This window comes from Erinaceus europaeus, chromosome 6 (assembly GCF_950295315.1).
Source record: "Erinaceus europaeus chromosome 6, mEriEur2.1, whole genome shotgun sequence".
In the NCBI taxonomy this organism is placed as follows: Eukaryota; Metazoa; Chordata; class Mammalia; order Eulipotyphla; family Erinaceidae; genus Erinaceus; species Erinaceus europaeus.
Genome location: NC_080167.1, coordinates 12,227,960 through 12,244,419, shown reverse-complemented (window position 1 = coordinate 12,244,419; position 16,460 = coordinate 12,227,960). Strand labels below are relative to the sequence as shown.

The following is a 16,460-nucleotide window of genomic DNA, read 5'->3' as shown; positions in this document are numbered from 1 at the left end:
GCATCTACGTCTCTGAACAGTTATCCAGGACGCATGTGGGAAGTGCCCTGCCTGGCAGAGTCAGGTCACCTGTGGGTCCTGAGCCCTGGCCCTGGAGTTGCTGTGAGAGGAAGACATACAGGGACCCTGCAAAGAACTACGTGAAATAAAAATTGTCCATGTTGTAGATATAAATTACTGACTGCATATTAAAATGTAAAATGTAATTTTGAACTATTGAGTGAAATCAGTGAACTTCACCTATTACTTTTTCTGCCTTTAAAAACCTCTTTAATTTGATGACAAAGAGACAGAGAGTGAGAGAGGCCAGAGTACTGCTTAGCTCTGGCATTTGGTGTCATTAGAAATGGAACCTGGTGGGAGTCAGGCTGTGGCGCAGCGGGTTAAGCGCAGGTGGCGCAAAGCACAAGGACCGGCATAAGGATCCCGGTTCGAACCCCGGCTCCCCACCTGCAGGGGAGTCGCTTCACAGGCGGTGAAGCAGGTCTGCAGGTGTCTATCTTTCTCTCCTCCTCTATGTCTTCTCCTCCTCTCTCCATTTCTCTCTGTCCTATCCAACAATGACAACAACAATAACTACAACAATAAAACAACAAGGGCAATACAAGGGAATAAATAAATAAAAATAAATATTTAAAAAAATTAAAAAAAAAAAAAAAAGAAATGGAACCTGGGACCTTTGGTGCCTTTGGCATGAAAGTCTTTTTACACAACCTTTCTGCTGCCTCTACAGCCCCTACATTCCACAGCCCCCTGGAATGACCCAGACCAGCTAATCCTGAGCCTCCTGACAAGTCACCTGGCCCTACCCCAGGAACCTTTTTAAAGGCTCTGGTCCCTGGCCCCACTGGTGTCTCTGTCTCCACCCCATCCACAGGTGATTCCTGTGGCCCTGCATGACAGACTCTTTCCCTGTCCCTGAGGACCTATTGGGATATATACCTCCTTTAAGACATCTGGCCTTAAATTTCTAAATTTCCAAACTGGATAAGAAATTATTTTTTAAGGCAAAGAACATTGCCATACCCCCCCAAGAGTGAGAGTCTCTCCCCCCAACCTTTTCTCTGATTCCACTCTTGTCTCTGCACAGTAGAATCCCACTCTCTACCCACGACTGTTAGCTGCCTCGTCATTTTCCAGAGACCTGATTCCTGGCTGAAGGGACACTTCAGCAGCACGTGCTATGGGGCAGTGCACTCTCATCACATAGTCAGTCCACCTGTGCCATCTTTGAGAGTGTTTTCCAGATAGTAAATGTACCACCATGTTAACTCTCTTTTCAGCCACCAGGTTCCAGATGATAGCATGATGCCAATTAGACTTCCCTGGATAAACAGCCCCATCAATGTGTCCTGGTGTTGTGACCCCAACAGGAGTTTGGGGCTATTAGCATACAAATGACCTCACCCTGAGGAAGTGCTTCAGAGAAGGGAATATATAAAGCATGGGACTTTGAGTAGGTTGCTCTCTTTGGCTGCTGCTGCTTCTCCTGGTCAGAAGCATCTCCACGGAGGTGCACCAAGTATCTGCCATGGCTACTTCTCCTAGGAAATGAACACGTGTGACTCTGCTAGCTGGTAAATTTTTAGACCCCTCTACAGCCATGAGCAACCTTTACCAGAGCTGATAATTGTTTATCTTATGGGACTAAACTTTTGATAACTATACTCAGACTTTATGGACCTAGTGTACTCTTAACCCTTGATAATAAGTGCTTATTTTGCCTTTTACCTATTTCACCCTAATAAACCTTGTACTGTTTAAACCAGTTCCCAGCTCCCCGCTGTGAATCCTTTCACACACTGCAGCAGCCCCACAAACCCCTTTTAAGTTAAATAACAACATCCTGGAGCTCCAGAACCGCGCCCCACTAGGGAAAGAGAGAGACAGGCTGGGAATATGGATCAACCTGCCAATTCCCATTTTCAGCAGGGAAGCAATTACAGATGCCAGACCTTCCACCTTCTGCACCCCATAATGACCTTGGGTCCATAGTCCCAGAGGGATAAAGAATAGGAAAGCTATCAGGAGGGGAGGGGATACGGAGTTCTGGTAGTGAGAATTGTGTGGAGTTGTACCCCTCTTATCCTATGGTTCTGTCAGTGTTTCCTTTTTATAAATTAAAAAAAAAAGAAAAAAGAAACTGTGGCCATGAGTTGATAATAGCTCATCAATGTCTATCACCAACTGTGACATTCTGCTCCAGTGTGAATATCTGGGGAAACTAAGGGTCTTCTGAAGAGTGGACGAAAACTCTGTCATTTCCATTCTGTTTTCTATAAAAACTAAATTTTCTCATAAGGATCCAGGTTCGAACCCCGGCTCCCCACCTGCAGGGGGGTCGCTTCACAGGCGGTGAAGCAGGTCTGCAGGTGTCTATCTTTCTCTCCTCCTCTCTGTCTTCCCCTCCTCTCACCATTTCTCTCTGTCCTATCCAACAACGACAACAACAATAATAACTACAACAATAAAACAACAAGGGCAACAAAAGGGAATAAATAAATAAAATTAATATTAAAAAAACTAAATTTTCTATAAGAAAATAAGGCCTAGGAAATAGATGGGTGGTAGTGTTTAATATGGTGATGATGGAGAAGGAAGGGGGAGGGGAAATGGAAGGGGGAAGGGGAAGGGGATGGGAAAGGAGAAAAAGAAGAATGGTGCTGCTCAGTTCTGATAATTGAACCTGGGACCTCAGAGTCACGGGCATGAAAAGTGTTTTGCAGCTGAGTAAGTTGTGGTATATAAACACAGTGTAATACTACTCAGCTATTAAAAATGGTGATTTCACTATTTTCAGCCCATCTTGGAGGGAGCTTGAAAAATCATCTTAAGTGAAATAAGTCAGAAACAGAAGGATGAATATGGGATGATCTCACCCTCAGGCAGAAGTTGAAAAATAAGAACAGAAGAGAAAACACTAAGCAGAACCTGGAATGGAGTTGGTGTATTCCACCAAAGTAAAAGACTCTGGTGTGTGTGTGTGTGGCTGGGGTGGGGGGTGTAGTACAGGTCCTGGAACATAATGGCAGAGGACCTAGTGAAGGTTGTATTATTAGTTGGAAAACTGGGAAATGTTATGCATGTATAAACTATTATATTTACTGCCAACTGTAAAACATTAATCCCCCAATAAGAAATAAAAAAATAATAAGTTTGACCTATAAAAGAAAAAGCTGTTTATCAGAAGATAGTGAAAGACTGTTGCTTTTTGTCTTGGGGGGAAAAAAAGTCTTTTGCAAAATCACTATGCTGGGAGTCCGGTGGTAGCACAGCAGGTTAAGTGCGCATGGCCACAAAGTGCAAGGACCGGTGTAAAGATCCTGGTTCAAGCCCCCGGTTCCCCACCTGCTGCGGGGGTCCCTTCATAGGCGGTGAAGCAGGTCTGCAAGTGTCTATCTTTCTCTCTCCCCTCTCTGTCTTCCCCTCCTCTCTCCATTTCTCTCTGTCCTATCTAACAAGAACATAAATAACAACAACAATAATAGCTACAATAACAATAAAAAACCAACAAGGGCAACAAAAGGGAAAATAAATAAATAACTATTAAATTAAAAAAAAAAATCACTATGCTGTCTCCCCAGCCAGCAAAGAGCTCAGGATCTGTCAGCATGAGACCCCAGGCTCTATTTCAGACACTTATCTATCTATAGTCACACTTGTGGTGTGACAGGTTGAAGATAACAGGTCTTGGTGCTGGGTAGTGGTGCACCTGGTTGAGCGCCCATGTTACAATGTGCAAGGACCCAGGTTCAAGCCCCTGGTCCCCACCAGCATGAGGAAAGCTTTGCGAGTGGTGAAGCAGGGCTGCAGGTGTCTCTTTATCTCTCTTCTTGTTTCTCCTTTTCTCTTATTTTCTGATTGTCTCTATCCAATAAATAAATAAATATAATAAAAAAAAGAAAACAGGCCTTGTGTGTATATTAGCCTAGTATCAATAGAACAGCTGAAAGAAGTATATTGATTGCCTCTGGTTTCAGCATCACAGATGGTTTTTATCTATGAAAATTCTGTATTCTTCCCTACCTTTTTTCCTTTTTGAGTCATATGTGCTTTGTTCTAGGCATCACAGGAGACTATGAAACAATATTGTCAAAAATTACAAAGGAATTGTACCCCTCTTATCTCACAATCTTGTTGATCACTATTAAATCACACACACACACACACACACACACACACACACACACACACACACACACGAATAACTCAAAAAAAATTACAAGGAAGGAAACAACAAAATAAGTCTCCTTGGAGCTACACTTCCTGTAGGCTGAGGTGCTCATGGGAGCTAAAGGGCAGCCAGTGCAGAGTAAGGTCTGGAAAGGACTGTGGTTAAATAACAGGAAGAAGTGGAACCAGACGGGGGAGAGGCTGGGAGGGCAGTGCTGGGACCATAAAGTGCTTATCTTACGAAGAAGCCCCGCCCAGGCATCTGCTCCTCCCTTCAGCTCTGGCTTCCCAAGGAAATGAAAGCGAACAGTCCAGACTGGGCAGTGGAGAGAGAGAGAAGCAGCACTTGGCAGGTCCCAGGAGTCAGCTCCTAGATCACAGGGTTTCACCCCTGCTCCAGCGACATGGCAGAGCTCAATGTCGTCCCGGCTAGGGATCTGGACAAGTTCATCCACGACTACCTCATGGTGAACACACCTTTCCGCAAGCAGGTCAAAGAAGCAATCCACATCGTCAGCAGTTTCCTGAAGGAGAGGTGTTTCACGGATGAACCCCACCGCATGGAGGTGTCTAAAGTTGTCAAGGTGAGTGAGCCCAGGCTGGCCTGACTGAAGTGGGCCATGCCCCGTGGCTGAATGGGCCAGAGATTCCCTAGAGAAGAGCGGTAAGTGGAAGTATAGGTCTTTGGAGCTGTGGATTCTGGTGTGTTCACATCCAGAATGGAACCATGGCTTTGGAAAGAGGTTCTGGGGTGAGGTTTGATGTTAGTGACAAAGTTGGTGACCATGAACTGGTGAAGAATATAGGTATGGTGGCCAGGAAACTAGCATGGTAGAGAGCCAGATTTGCATGCCCGAGACTCCCAGTTCCATCCCCAGTGCCTTATATGCTAGGGTGGTGTTCTGACATCTATCTATCTATCTATCTATCTATCTATCTATCTATCTATCCATCTATCTATCTCTATCTCTCTCCTCTCTTTCTCTCATATAAAACTGTCTCTACCTCATAGGAAGTATTCTTTAATCAAGTCTGCATTCTTAAAAACAATGTTTAAGGGAGTCGGGCTGTAGCGCAGCGGGTTAAGCACAGGTGGCACAAAGCACAAGGACCAGCATAAGGATCCCGGTTCGAACCCCAGCTCCCCACCTGCAGGGGAGTCGCTTCACAGGCGGTGAAGCAGGTCTGCAGGTGTCTATCTTTCTCTCCTCCTCTCTGTCTTCCCCTTCTCTCTCCATTTCTCTCTGTCCTATCCAACAACGACAACAACAATAATAACTACAACAATAAAAAAAAAACAAGGACAACAAAAGGGAATAAATAAATTAAATAAATATTTTAAAAAAAAGAAAGAAAATTTAAAAAAAAATGTTTAAAGGGCCAGATGGTGGCGAACTTGGTTGAGTGCACATGTTACAGTACATAAGGACCTGGGTTTGAGCTCCTAGGTCCCCACCTGCAGGAGGAAGCTTCACAAGTAGTGAAGTAGCAGACGAGATCGGGCGTGTTCAGGGTGGTATGGCCGTAGACAGAAGCCAGACCTTCCACCTTCTGCAACCCTCAACGACCCCTGGGTCCGTGCTCCCAGAGGGATAGAGAATGGGAAAGCTATCGGGGGAGGGGGTGGGATATGGAGATGGGGCGGTGGGAATTGTGTGGAGTTGTACCCCTCCTACCCTATGGTTTTGTTCATTAATCCTTTCTTAAATAAAAAATAAATAAATAAATAAATAAAAAAAGATAAAATAAAATAAAAAAAGTAGTGAAGTAGGGCAGCAGGTGTCTCTCTTGTCTCTCTCTGTCACCCCCTTCCCTTTCAATTTCTGGCTGTCTGTATCCAATAAAGATAATTTTATATATGCGGTGTTGAAGAGTACAGCACCCAGTGACTGATACCTTGAGCAAATCCCTCGCCCCACACTGTGCTGAACCAGTGCCAAGGCTGTGTCAGTTACCCAGCTTGAAGAGTGACACATAAGTGATAGCTCTATGATAAATGACAAGTTTACTGCAAATAATAAATGAAATGTCCAGCATTTCCTTGAGCCAATAAAATAACATCAGTTAGTAAAGACAGGGAGGAAAGGACCCAAACCCTGGAATGGAGTGTGGCCTGGGTTTGAACCGCATCTTTACATTGATCCCTCAGCTCTCTGAGAAGCTGTTTACCCTTTTGTGATGTGGGTACTAGGAACAAGGGCCCTAAATCCGAATCCTTACGGGAAAGGTAGATGGGGATACTTGCAATGTTAGTAGCTGCTCCTGTCTCTTTACATAGAAAGGCTCTTCCCCATTACTATGAGCCATCCTTCTCATTATCTGTTCCAGGGTGGCTCCTCAGGCAAAGGCACGGCCCTCAGAGGCCGATCTGATGCTGACCTGGTCATCTTCCTCAACAACTTCACAAGTTTTGAGGACCAGTTTGAGCAACGAGGAGAGGTCATCAAAGAAATTAGGAGCCGGCTGAAAGCATATCATAGAGAGGGGAAGTTTGATGTGAAATTTGAGGACCAGGATCCAAGTCACAAGAACCCCCGTGCTCTAAGCTTCTCGCTCAGATCTCGGGAGCACAACTGGCTCCCAAAGGAGGTGGAGTTTGATGTCCTGCCTGCCTTTGACGTCCTGGGTAAGTACCCCCAGACACATGGGGTCCCAGCTGTGTCCGTTTCCAGGGCTTCTCTCTTTTCATAGCTGCACAGTGAGGAGTTTGGGGAAAACAGTGTATCTCTCCAAGTACAGAGACCTCAGAGTCACTGTGGCCTTCCCCAGCCTCAGGGGAGACAGTAGACAGCGAGCCCACAGGAGGAGGGGACACACCATTCCCTCCTGGAGCCCTGTCTGCCTTCCCAGTTCTCCTGACCACAGAGGGTGTGCATTGGCAGCTTTCTAGAACCCGGGCGGGTGGATCTGCACAAAGTCAAGACATCAGTTACCTCTTCAGGGGACAATCTTCAGCTTGTCTGGAGGGACGCGGGACTGGAGGCATGGATGCCAACTCACTAGGCTCAGTGCCCACGTGAGGAAACACGCCCTACTTCACTCTATTGCTTCATGCTTCAAGGAATCACCTACATTATGCTCTTTTTTAGTAAATATTTCTTCATTCTGTTTGTTTTTCATGAAAGAGATCTAGAGAGAAAGGTACAGAGAAAGAGACCAGAGCACTCCTCAGCTCGGGTTTATGCTGGTGCTAGGGATTGAAGCTGGGACTTCAAAGCCTCAGACATAAGAGTCTTTTGCAGAACCATGCTGTCTCCCTAGCCCTACACAATGCTCTTACATGGGGCCTGACACATAGTGAGTGTTCAAATACAAACGCTTCCAGCCTGTGCACCACAGTGAACTCATGGGGAATCTGAAGTTCAGATTTTAAATTTTCAAGGGAAATATAATGGTGTCTGTTAGACCCTGCACTATGAATACTAAGCTGTGTGGACTGAACAGCTTAAAAAAAAAACTGTAGGGAGCTTGGCGGTGGCGCAGCGGGTCAAGTGCATGAGGCACCAAGTGCAAGGACCGGCATAAGGATCCTGGTTCGAGCCCCCGGCTCCCCACCTGCAGGTAGTTGGCTTCACAGGCGGTGAAGCAGGTCTGCAGGTGTCTATCTTTCTCTCCCCCTCTCTTTCTTCCCCTCCTCTCTCCATTTCTCTCTGTCCTATCCAACAACAATGACAGCAATAACAACAAAGACAATAAAACAACAAGGGCAACAAAAGGGAACCAAAAAGAAAAAGAAGAAGAAGAACTGTTACAGGTTTCTCTTACCCTGGGACCTGTGAGAAAATTCTGAAACTCTAGAGGTGCTGGGAATGAGAACAGTTGGGCTTGCCCCGTGTTACAGTTATAAAACAGAAATGGGGAAAGCTGGGGAAGAAAGGCATCTGGCAGAGAGAGCAGCCAGGAACACTCTAGAAGGAACCAGGATGTAGTGACAGCCCTGAGGATGTGTGGAGCAGAGGGGACAGAGAGGAAGTGGCTGGGGAGGGAGCCTGGACACTGGTCTGAGCAGTCTGTGACCTGTCGCCCTGTGTCTGAGCACAAGGATTCCTGAAAGGATTCCTGGGAGAAGCAGGGTCTGACTTGTGTGTGAGGACGGTGCTCATTGGGTGGAATGGAGACGAAAGGTGGTGTGCAGGGAAGAAACCTCCACTCTCCAGCATGGTCTCCCCATGCATGGTGCCCTGCTCAGGCTGTGTTGGAGCCATTGTGATGTGCTGGACAGACAGAAGGGCAGTTGCTGAGATGCAGCTAAGTGGTGGAGTCACAGCAATGGGAGAGGAGGTGCTTAGACAGGTTGATTCAGGGAAGTGGGAGTCCCTGAGTCGAGACCTGAGATTCATGCCCTGAGGTCCAGAGGCCAAAAGATGAGAAGGAGCAGCTCAGGGATCATCTGAGGTTCCAGAAAGAGGAAACAGCAGGTGCAAAGGCCCTGAGACAGCAGTGAATCTGAGATGGGAGAGGTGGCAGGGAGAACCAGACACCCACAGCCACCAGGGGGACAGTAGATTTGATTCTAGTTGCTGTGATCAGGTTGTAGGAGGGCCCTGATGCTGGGGTGAGGATGGCTGGAGGAAGCAGCCAGGAGGCTGAGACAGCATCCAGGAGAGCTGCCAGGGATGGCCGGGTAGTGGGGGCTGGGAATGGAATCCACTGAGCCCCCAGCCAGGAGCCAGGCTGCCCACAGTGACCTGCAGGTTCCTGGATCTGACTTCATAAAGGTACGGACTTCCCCTCGCAGGTCAGTGGAAGGGAGGCAGACCTGACCCTGAAGTCTATGTCCAGCTTATCCAGGTGTCTCAGAAGCTGGGGAGGGAGGGAGAGTTCTCCCCCTGCTTCACGGAGCTGCAGAGAGCCTTTCTGAAGCAGCGGACACCCAAGCTGAAGAGCCTCATCCGCCTGGTGAAGCACTGGTTCCAGAAGGTATGGTCTCACAGATAAGAGAAGGGGGCAAAGATGAGAAAATGAAAGAGGAAGGAAGAGAAATAGGAGAAAGCAGGGAGGAGCAATGGGAATAGGGAGGTGAGGGGACAGAGAAGGACAAGGGAAAGGAAGGAAGGGAGGAGAGGCCGCCTGTGTGAGCACAGGGGTGGGGGGTGGGGATCTCTTCCATGCTGACCCCTCACATCCCAGGAAGTGGCATCACTCTCCTGCCAGTGATTCTGCCCAAACCAGGCTCCCCTGCCAGGCTCACACCAGCCAGCTCCTGGTGCACAGGCCACATGTGAGGGATTTGCTTATGGACACATTCATGGGGGGGGGGCACAAAGGACCCCCACATTCAAGATGACTTTTAATCAGACATTGTGCTCTGTGCTTGGTTTTTTTTTAAAATATTTATTTTATTTACTTATTCCCTTTTGTTGCCCTTGTTGTTTTATTGTTGTAGTTATTGTTGTTGTTGTCATTGTTGGATAGGACAGAGAGAAATGGAGAGAGAAGGGGAAGACAGAGAGGAGGAGAGAAAGATAGACACCTGCAGACCTGCTTCACCGCCTGTGAAGCAACTGCCCTGCAGGTGGGGAGCCGGGGTTCGAACCAGGATCCTTATGCCGGTCCTTGTGCTTTGCGCCACCTGCGCTTAACCCGCTGTGCTACAGCCGGACTCCCCTGTGCTTGGTTTTAACACATCTGTGCATGTCTGCCTAACTCCCCTGGCCCAGTCATCCTGCTCCTTTGTAGGGAATCTGATCTATTCCTCTGGCTGCATTTAAGATGTTTCTCTTTGTCTTTGACTTTGTTCAGTTTTCACCTGAGGTGTCTTCATGATGGCATCATTGTGTTTTCCATGTTTGGGATTCTTTGGGTCCTTTATTTGCAGTACCGGCCAGTGGGTATCATTCATTACTTTTAGAAATTTTCACACATTCTCCTAAAATATTGTCTCTCTCTTGCTTCCCCTGCAGTCTGGAATGCCAGTTATTTAACACTATATGTTCTCACCCTCTCTTCTATGTCTCTACACTTTTCTCTGTACTTCCTATCTCTTTGTCCCCCTGCTATTTTTCCAGTGAATTCTTCTGGCTCACTAGTTTACCTTCTGATTCAGTAATTTTCCCCTTTTATTGCATCTAATTTATTGTTAAGTCACTAATTACAATGATTGTAATTTTTGTTGTAGGATTTCTATATCGTTCTGTTTCAAGTGCCCCAAATTGCTTTTTATGGATTCCAATTCCTTACTGTTTCAAGTGCTTACTTTATTATTTTTAACATACTGTTCCTAGGGACTTTTAGTCTGTACTCAACCCTATAATATTTAAAAACTTTGTGAGTTTTTGATGATTTTTCACCTCTGTTGCTCACCTCTCTTATGCTGTCTTGTTTCCTTGTGTGCTGGTTTTTGTACTTGAAAATTTTGCGGGGAGTTATGTGAGGCTTTGGATTAAATTTCTTCTGCCAAAAATAAGTGTTTGTTTCTGCTGGCTCTCACTAACACTATGAGTTCTCCCTCAGGAAATTGTTATATTCATCGTTTTCACCTACCAACAGTGGTATTATTATTATTACAATTCACCTTCCAGAGGAGAAAATGAGTCTCCAGGGGTCTTTGATGTTGGATCAAAACCAGGCAATGGTGGAGCCTGGTCAGGGTCTAGGACTTGCTTTTCTTTTCTTTCTTTCTCAGCTTCCGAGATAAGATGAGATCAGGCATGTTCAAGGTGGTATGGCCGTAGATTTTCCTTCTTCCTTCCTTTCTCTCTCTCTCTCTTTCTTTCTCTCTCTTTCTTTCTGTCTCGTTTTTTTTTTTTCTGCCACCATGATTATCACTGGGGCTCACAGCCTGTGTGATGGCTCCACCCTCCTAGTAGCCATTTACTTTTTCATTTTTCTCTTGATAGAAGGTGAAGCAGAAAGAAAGAAAAGGCAAGATACCTGCAGCACTGCTCCATTAATTGGGAAGCCTTCCCCCTTCAGGTAGGGACCTGGGGTTTAAACCCAGGTCCTCTTGCATGGTGATTCATGCATTCTATCAGCCACTAGACCTCACGCCACCCATCCCCTACTCCCCCGGAGCACTGCTCAGCTCTAGCTTATGGTTGTTGGGGAATTGAACCTGGGACTTTGGAGTCTCAGGCATGAGAGTCTTTTTATAAACATTATGCTATCTACCCTGCTCCCTTACATTCTTAACTTGAGTCAGATTTTTTTTTCCATAAAGGACTAGGTAACAACCATTCTAGACTTTGTGGGCCACATAATCTCTGTCTCTACTACTCAACTCTGTCTTCTTAGCCACCACAGACTCCACAGGGGTGGGTGGGTGTGTCCTTGCTCTAGTAAAACCTTCCTGGATCTGACGTGTGTGTGTGTGTGTGGGGGGGGGTCCTGATGTGGAACATACCCCCAGTTCTGACTGTGAATTCTCTCTTCAGTGTAAGGAGAAGCTTGAGAAGCCACTGCCTGCTCAGTATGCCCTGGAGCTCCTGACAGTCTACACGTGGGAGCGAGGCGGTGGGAGAAAAGACTTTGTCACAGCAGAGGGCTTTCGGGCTGTCTTGGAATTAATCCTGAATTACAGGCAGCTCTGCATCTTCTGGAGAAAGTATTACTTAAAAAACCCTACTGTCAGAGGGTATCTGCAGAAACAGCTCAAAAAACCCAGGTATTCCACCACACACACACACACACACACACACACACACACACACACACACACACACCGCCTCAGCAGGGAAGCCCGAATACCCCTGTGCTCCTGGGCCCTGTAGGAGGGGAGCATCCCCACTAATGTCCATTCACTGCTGCCCCCCAAGTTCAGCGACCACCCCCAGCCCTGGGTGGTGGGTGCTGGGCCAACGTGTGCAAATCTGGAGATGGTAAGTGACAGCTTATATGGAAATTCAAGGCAACGTATGCAACGATACAGGTGCTCCCAGAGATTTAAAAACAAGCAAATGCTTTCTGTGAGGTGAACCCATTGAAATGGTAGTAGGGGGACTCGCTATCACTGTATCCAACCTTATTATTAACCTTATGATCCAGTGGCTTTGCCAAGCAGCCATGAGCTCTGTGTCCCTATACTCTCCTTTGAGGTGGGCATGTTCACGTCTCACCACATTGTAGAAAGGGAAACTGAAGCCAAGGGAAATCCAGTGAGCTGCCCCAGGTCAGGCCACAAAGGAAGAGTCTGCCCAGGCTGTCACCCCAGGCACACAGCTCACTCTCCTGGTGTCCCCACCCCCCTCATCCCAGGGGCAAGAGACTGAGCACAAACCCCAGGACCTGCCTGCTGCCCCCCCCCCCCCGCACCTGGTGGGGTTGAGCCTCTCTCTCCAGGGGCATCTGGACCCCCCAGACACATCCCGGTTCTCACCTGTCCGTCTGCGTGTTCCCTTCAGGCCTGTGATCCTGGACCCCGCTGACCCCACAGGAAACGTGGCTGGGGAGGACCTGTGTGCCTGGGCGCGGCTGGCAGAAGAAGCCCACACCTGGCTGAGCTACCCCTGCTGTAGGAATTCAGATGGATCCCCTGTGAAGGCCTGGAATGTGCCGGTGAGACCTCTGCTTCCCCCCAGCATCCTGCCCCCTCCCCTCTATCGAATTGAGGGTCTCAGAGTGGGGGTCGGGGGCCGGGAGCCTAGAGACATTTGGGCTTAGCTTAGACATCACTGACTGTATAGCTTTTCACTCTGTGCACAGTCATCACAGCCTCCTCTGGGGGTTCTCAGAATATTCCTAGTTTTCATTCATTCTTAGTGTCTCCTTGTCCAGAACTCACTGGATAGCGCCCCAGTGGCTCCCTCCTTCAGGGCAGTAACAGATGACACAAATGCTACTCACTGAGCTCCTGTCTGCTATGGGCTCAGGCTTGGATCTTGGCCTTTAAACAGTATTTTATGGTCATATTTTTCTCATGGATCTAAAGGTCATAGCTTCCTTGAATCCTCACACACCCTCTGGGGAGTCTGATGGAGAAGAGGAGACTCAGAGGTCAGAGGTCACCTGCTCAGAGAGGCTCAGCCATGGGGGCAGGGCTGGGACTGAACCTTGGGGGTCCTTCATCACGGGACAGCCAGCCCTTATCTGAGGACAGAGCAGAGAGAGACCAGGGCATGTCACATGGCTGAGTGGGGACAGAGGAGGGGACTGACCTCTCTCTGCTTCCAGGGAAGAAATGGGTGCTGGTGGGGTCCTGGGGTTCCCAGGAGGCAGAGTGAGATGGAGCTCAGGGTGCAGGATACTTGTGGTGCAGGGCACTGCCCTGTGGGAGGGGACGAAGGAGGAGGAGCAGCAGGGACACAGGCTAGGCTCCTTTCAGCCCCCCTCCTGGGGAGCCCAAGCCCCAGGGTCCTCAGAGCTGACCTGCAGTGGTGAGATGGCCTGGCCTTTGTGCTCCACAGGACCCAGAACAGGAATTAAGCAAGTGAGGATGAGGCTGGGAGGACCCCGAGGAAGGGTCCCCATGCAGACAAGATACCCCCCACCTCCTCTGCAAAAGATGTGCTTGTGCTTCCTCAAGGGGAGGGGGCATGTGACAGTGTCCCCACAAATGCTTTCTGATGTCACTTCGTTCTCCACCCTTTCAGCCAAACAGGAGAGTGAGAGGGAGGAAGACTAGGAAGATGTGACCTACTTCACAGGGAATGTCTGCTCACTGGGCAGCAAAGCGGATCCTCTCAGAGCCTCAGCCCATACCTGGATGGATCCCTAGCATGTGTTCAGCCCCAGCAGAAGAGAACTGGGCACACACCATCCTCCGAAGGCCAGTGGGTCTTAGGGAAAGGGCACTAGAGTTGGCGGGGGAGGGGGGTCCTCTCGTTTCCAGACAAGGGAAGGCAGCCTGTGGACCAAGGATGCCCTCTGCCTTCCCACCATCACATACCCACCTCCATGCACAGACATTGTCCCCCCACAGCCCCCTCCCCCAATCCTAGTCTCCAAGAGGCAACAGGAGAGACAAAGCGTGGGCTCCCAGCCCTGGCTTTCCTCTGTGCACCTGCCAGGAGCACAATGGTCCAATTATCAGCAATAAAACAAAAGACTAGCAAGCATCATTTGAGGAGTGTTTCTTGCCTGAATTGGCAAGCACATTGTCAAAAGAAAGAAAGAAAGAAAGAAAGTCTGCTGTATAATATATATATATATATATATATATATATATATATATATGTCTGTGTGTGTGTGTGTGTGTATATATATGTGTGTGTGTGTGTGATTGATTAATTGGCTGAATAATTGATTAGCATTTATATGTCACACAATGTTCTGAGTTTCTCCCCCCCCCCAAAAAATAGCCATGAACAAAGCAGACCCAAATCTCTATCAAGCGGGTCTACATGTGTGCAGAACCCTTTCACACCAACTCATTTAGGGTAACCCCGTTTCCAGTGACAAACAGTCCTGAGGTCAACACCAACATCTACAGTTCAGCCTGTGTCTCTGTCTCTGAGCGTTTATCCAGGACGCATGTGGGAAGGGCCCTGCCTGGCAGAGTCAGGTCACTAGAGCTGATCCCTACCCACAGGTGCCGTGAGAGGAAGACACACAGGGTCCCACCCAGCGTCCACATGGATGTGGGCGGTGTGCTGATGGCAGCATTTTGAAATGAGTGGGTCTCACTTGGCCACTAGGAGGTGGACAGGCACACCAGTGCATTGCCAGGTGTTTGTAACAGTAGCTCTGCCCCAGCTGGTAAACCAGATGGCAAAGCATGGGCTCCACCCACTGGCACAGTCCCAAGGTAACAGCACCAGCAGATAGTGTTTCCTCTATGAAACCCCCATAGCCCTCACAAGCCGAACAGGAGTGTGCTCATCCTTCGACACGACACCTACCCACAGGCTCTGGGCTGAGCACTCTGCACCTCCCTCTGGCCCTCAGTGTCCCCAAGAGAATTTACCCTGATTCTCACATGGACAAGACAGACAGTCAGAGGAACCCTCATCCTTCTCACTCTGCAGTCACAGCCTTAGCACTGCCAGGGTCTGAGGCTCTGTCACACAAGATGTACGCGTCTACCCCTCCCCTGCGACTGTGAGAAGGTGCCCAAGGAGAAGATGAAGGGCAGCAGACCGAGCATCTCGGATGAATTCCTGTATCTGTCCACGTGTTTACGTGTTTACACCACAGCTGTTCTGTCACGTCCTGCCCATCAGCAATGGAATGTGGGGGGGGGGGAGAAGGCAGCTCTGTCTCCAGAGACTTGGGGCTCCCCTGTCACCTGGTCTCTGTCCCAGCCACTGGCCCCAGGCAGACTCCAGGAAGAAAAACAGAGAAATCTAAGCAGAGAGCAGTGAGGAGGTGGGGCTAGAACAAGTCCAGGGCAGTGACACCCTTCTGCATGAGTTCATAGTTCTGGACTGGTGACACAATGCTCTCGTCAAACCCATAGAAAGTCCATACACTGAACCCTGAGAGACACTGGGTACTTTAGCTAACAATAGCTTATCAGTGTCAAGGCACTAACTGGACAAACATACAGAAATATGGGGAAGTGGGGATAAGCTGAAGGAGAATGATATATGAGCACTCAGCTCGGTTTGCTTGAGAATTTATTTGCCTCTAGGGTTATTACTGGGACTCAGTGCTAGCACTACAAATCCACTACTCCTGGAGGCCATTTTTCCCATTTTATTGGGTAGAACAGAGAGAAATTGAGAGGAGAGGGAGGTAAAGAGGGAGGGAGAGAGACATCTGAAGACTTGCTTCACTGGTTGTGAAGTGTCCCCACTACAGGTGGGGAGCTGAGCGATCAAACTTGAGTCCCTGTGTAGGTCTTAGTGTTTTGTACTATGTGCACCACCACCCAGCTCTCTTACCTGGTCAGAAACTTAAATCACTGTCAGGAATGAAGTCTGCAAAACAACTCAGCAGCAGAACATAGCACTCACCTGCCTGAGGCCCAGCTTGGTCCCAGGAGCTGTGTCTGCCAGAGCTAAGCTGTGCTCTAGTCACTCGTCCTCCTTTTTCCTCCTTTTCCATATACAAGTTTTCTCTCCCCCCCTTCTCTCTCTCTCCCCCAGGGTTATCACTGGGGCTTGGTACTTGCAAGACATATCCACTGCTCCTGGTCACCACTGTCCCACTTTTGTAATTATTTTTATTAGGACAGAGAGAAATTGAGAGGGGAGAAGGGGATATAGAGAGGGAGAGGGAGAAAAAGAGAGAGAGAGAGAGAGAGAGAGAGAGAGAGGAAGTACTCCTTCACCACTCATGAAGGTTTCCCACTATAGGTGGGGACTGGGGGCTTGAACCTGGGCCCTTGCACACTGGGGTGAGCCACTGCCTGACCTTTCGTATTTGCTACAGTAACTCAGCAGTTTCAAACGAAATATATTCTATTAACT

General features: G+C 48.3%; 1 protein-coding gene across 1 annotated transcript; it reads left to right on the top strand.

Moving 5' to 3' along the window:
- The first annotated feature begins 4,394 nt into the window (after nt 1-4,394).
- Nucleotides 4,395-14,168, top strand: LOC103119220 (2'-5'-oligoadenylate synthase 1-like). The gene is made up of 6 exons (XM_007529481.3): nt 4,395-4,757; nt 6,502-6,799; nt 8,912-9,093; nt 11,547-11,776; nt 12,513-12,666; nt 13,701-14,168. Exons 1-6 carry the CDS (start codon nt 4,578-4,580, stop codon nt 13,740-13,742), a joined length of 1,086 nt encoding a protein of 361 aa, XP_007529543.3. The 5' UTR covers nt 4,395-4,577; the 3' UTR covers nt 13,743-14,168.
- Nucleotides 14,169-16,460: the final 2,292 nt, after the last annotated feature.

Bases quoted from the DNA above. Each gene is read 5' to 3' on its own strand.
- LOC103119220 (XM_007529481.3), top strand. From the start codon at position 4,578: ATGGCAGAGCTCAATGTCGTCCCGGCTAGGGATCTGGACAAGTTCATC. The intron at 4,758-6,501 runs GTGAGTGAGCCC...TATCTGTTCCAG, and splicing joins AGGTGTCTAAAGTTGTCAAG to GGTGGCTCCTCAGGCAAAGG. The intron at 6,800-8,911 runs GTAAGTACCCCC...TTCCCCTCGCAG, and splicing joins GCCTGCCTTTGACGTCCTGG to GTCAGTGGAAGGGAGGCAGA.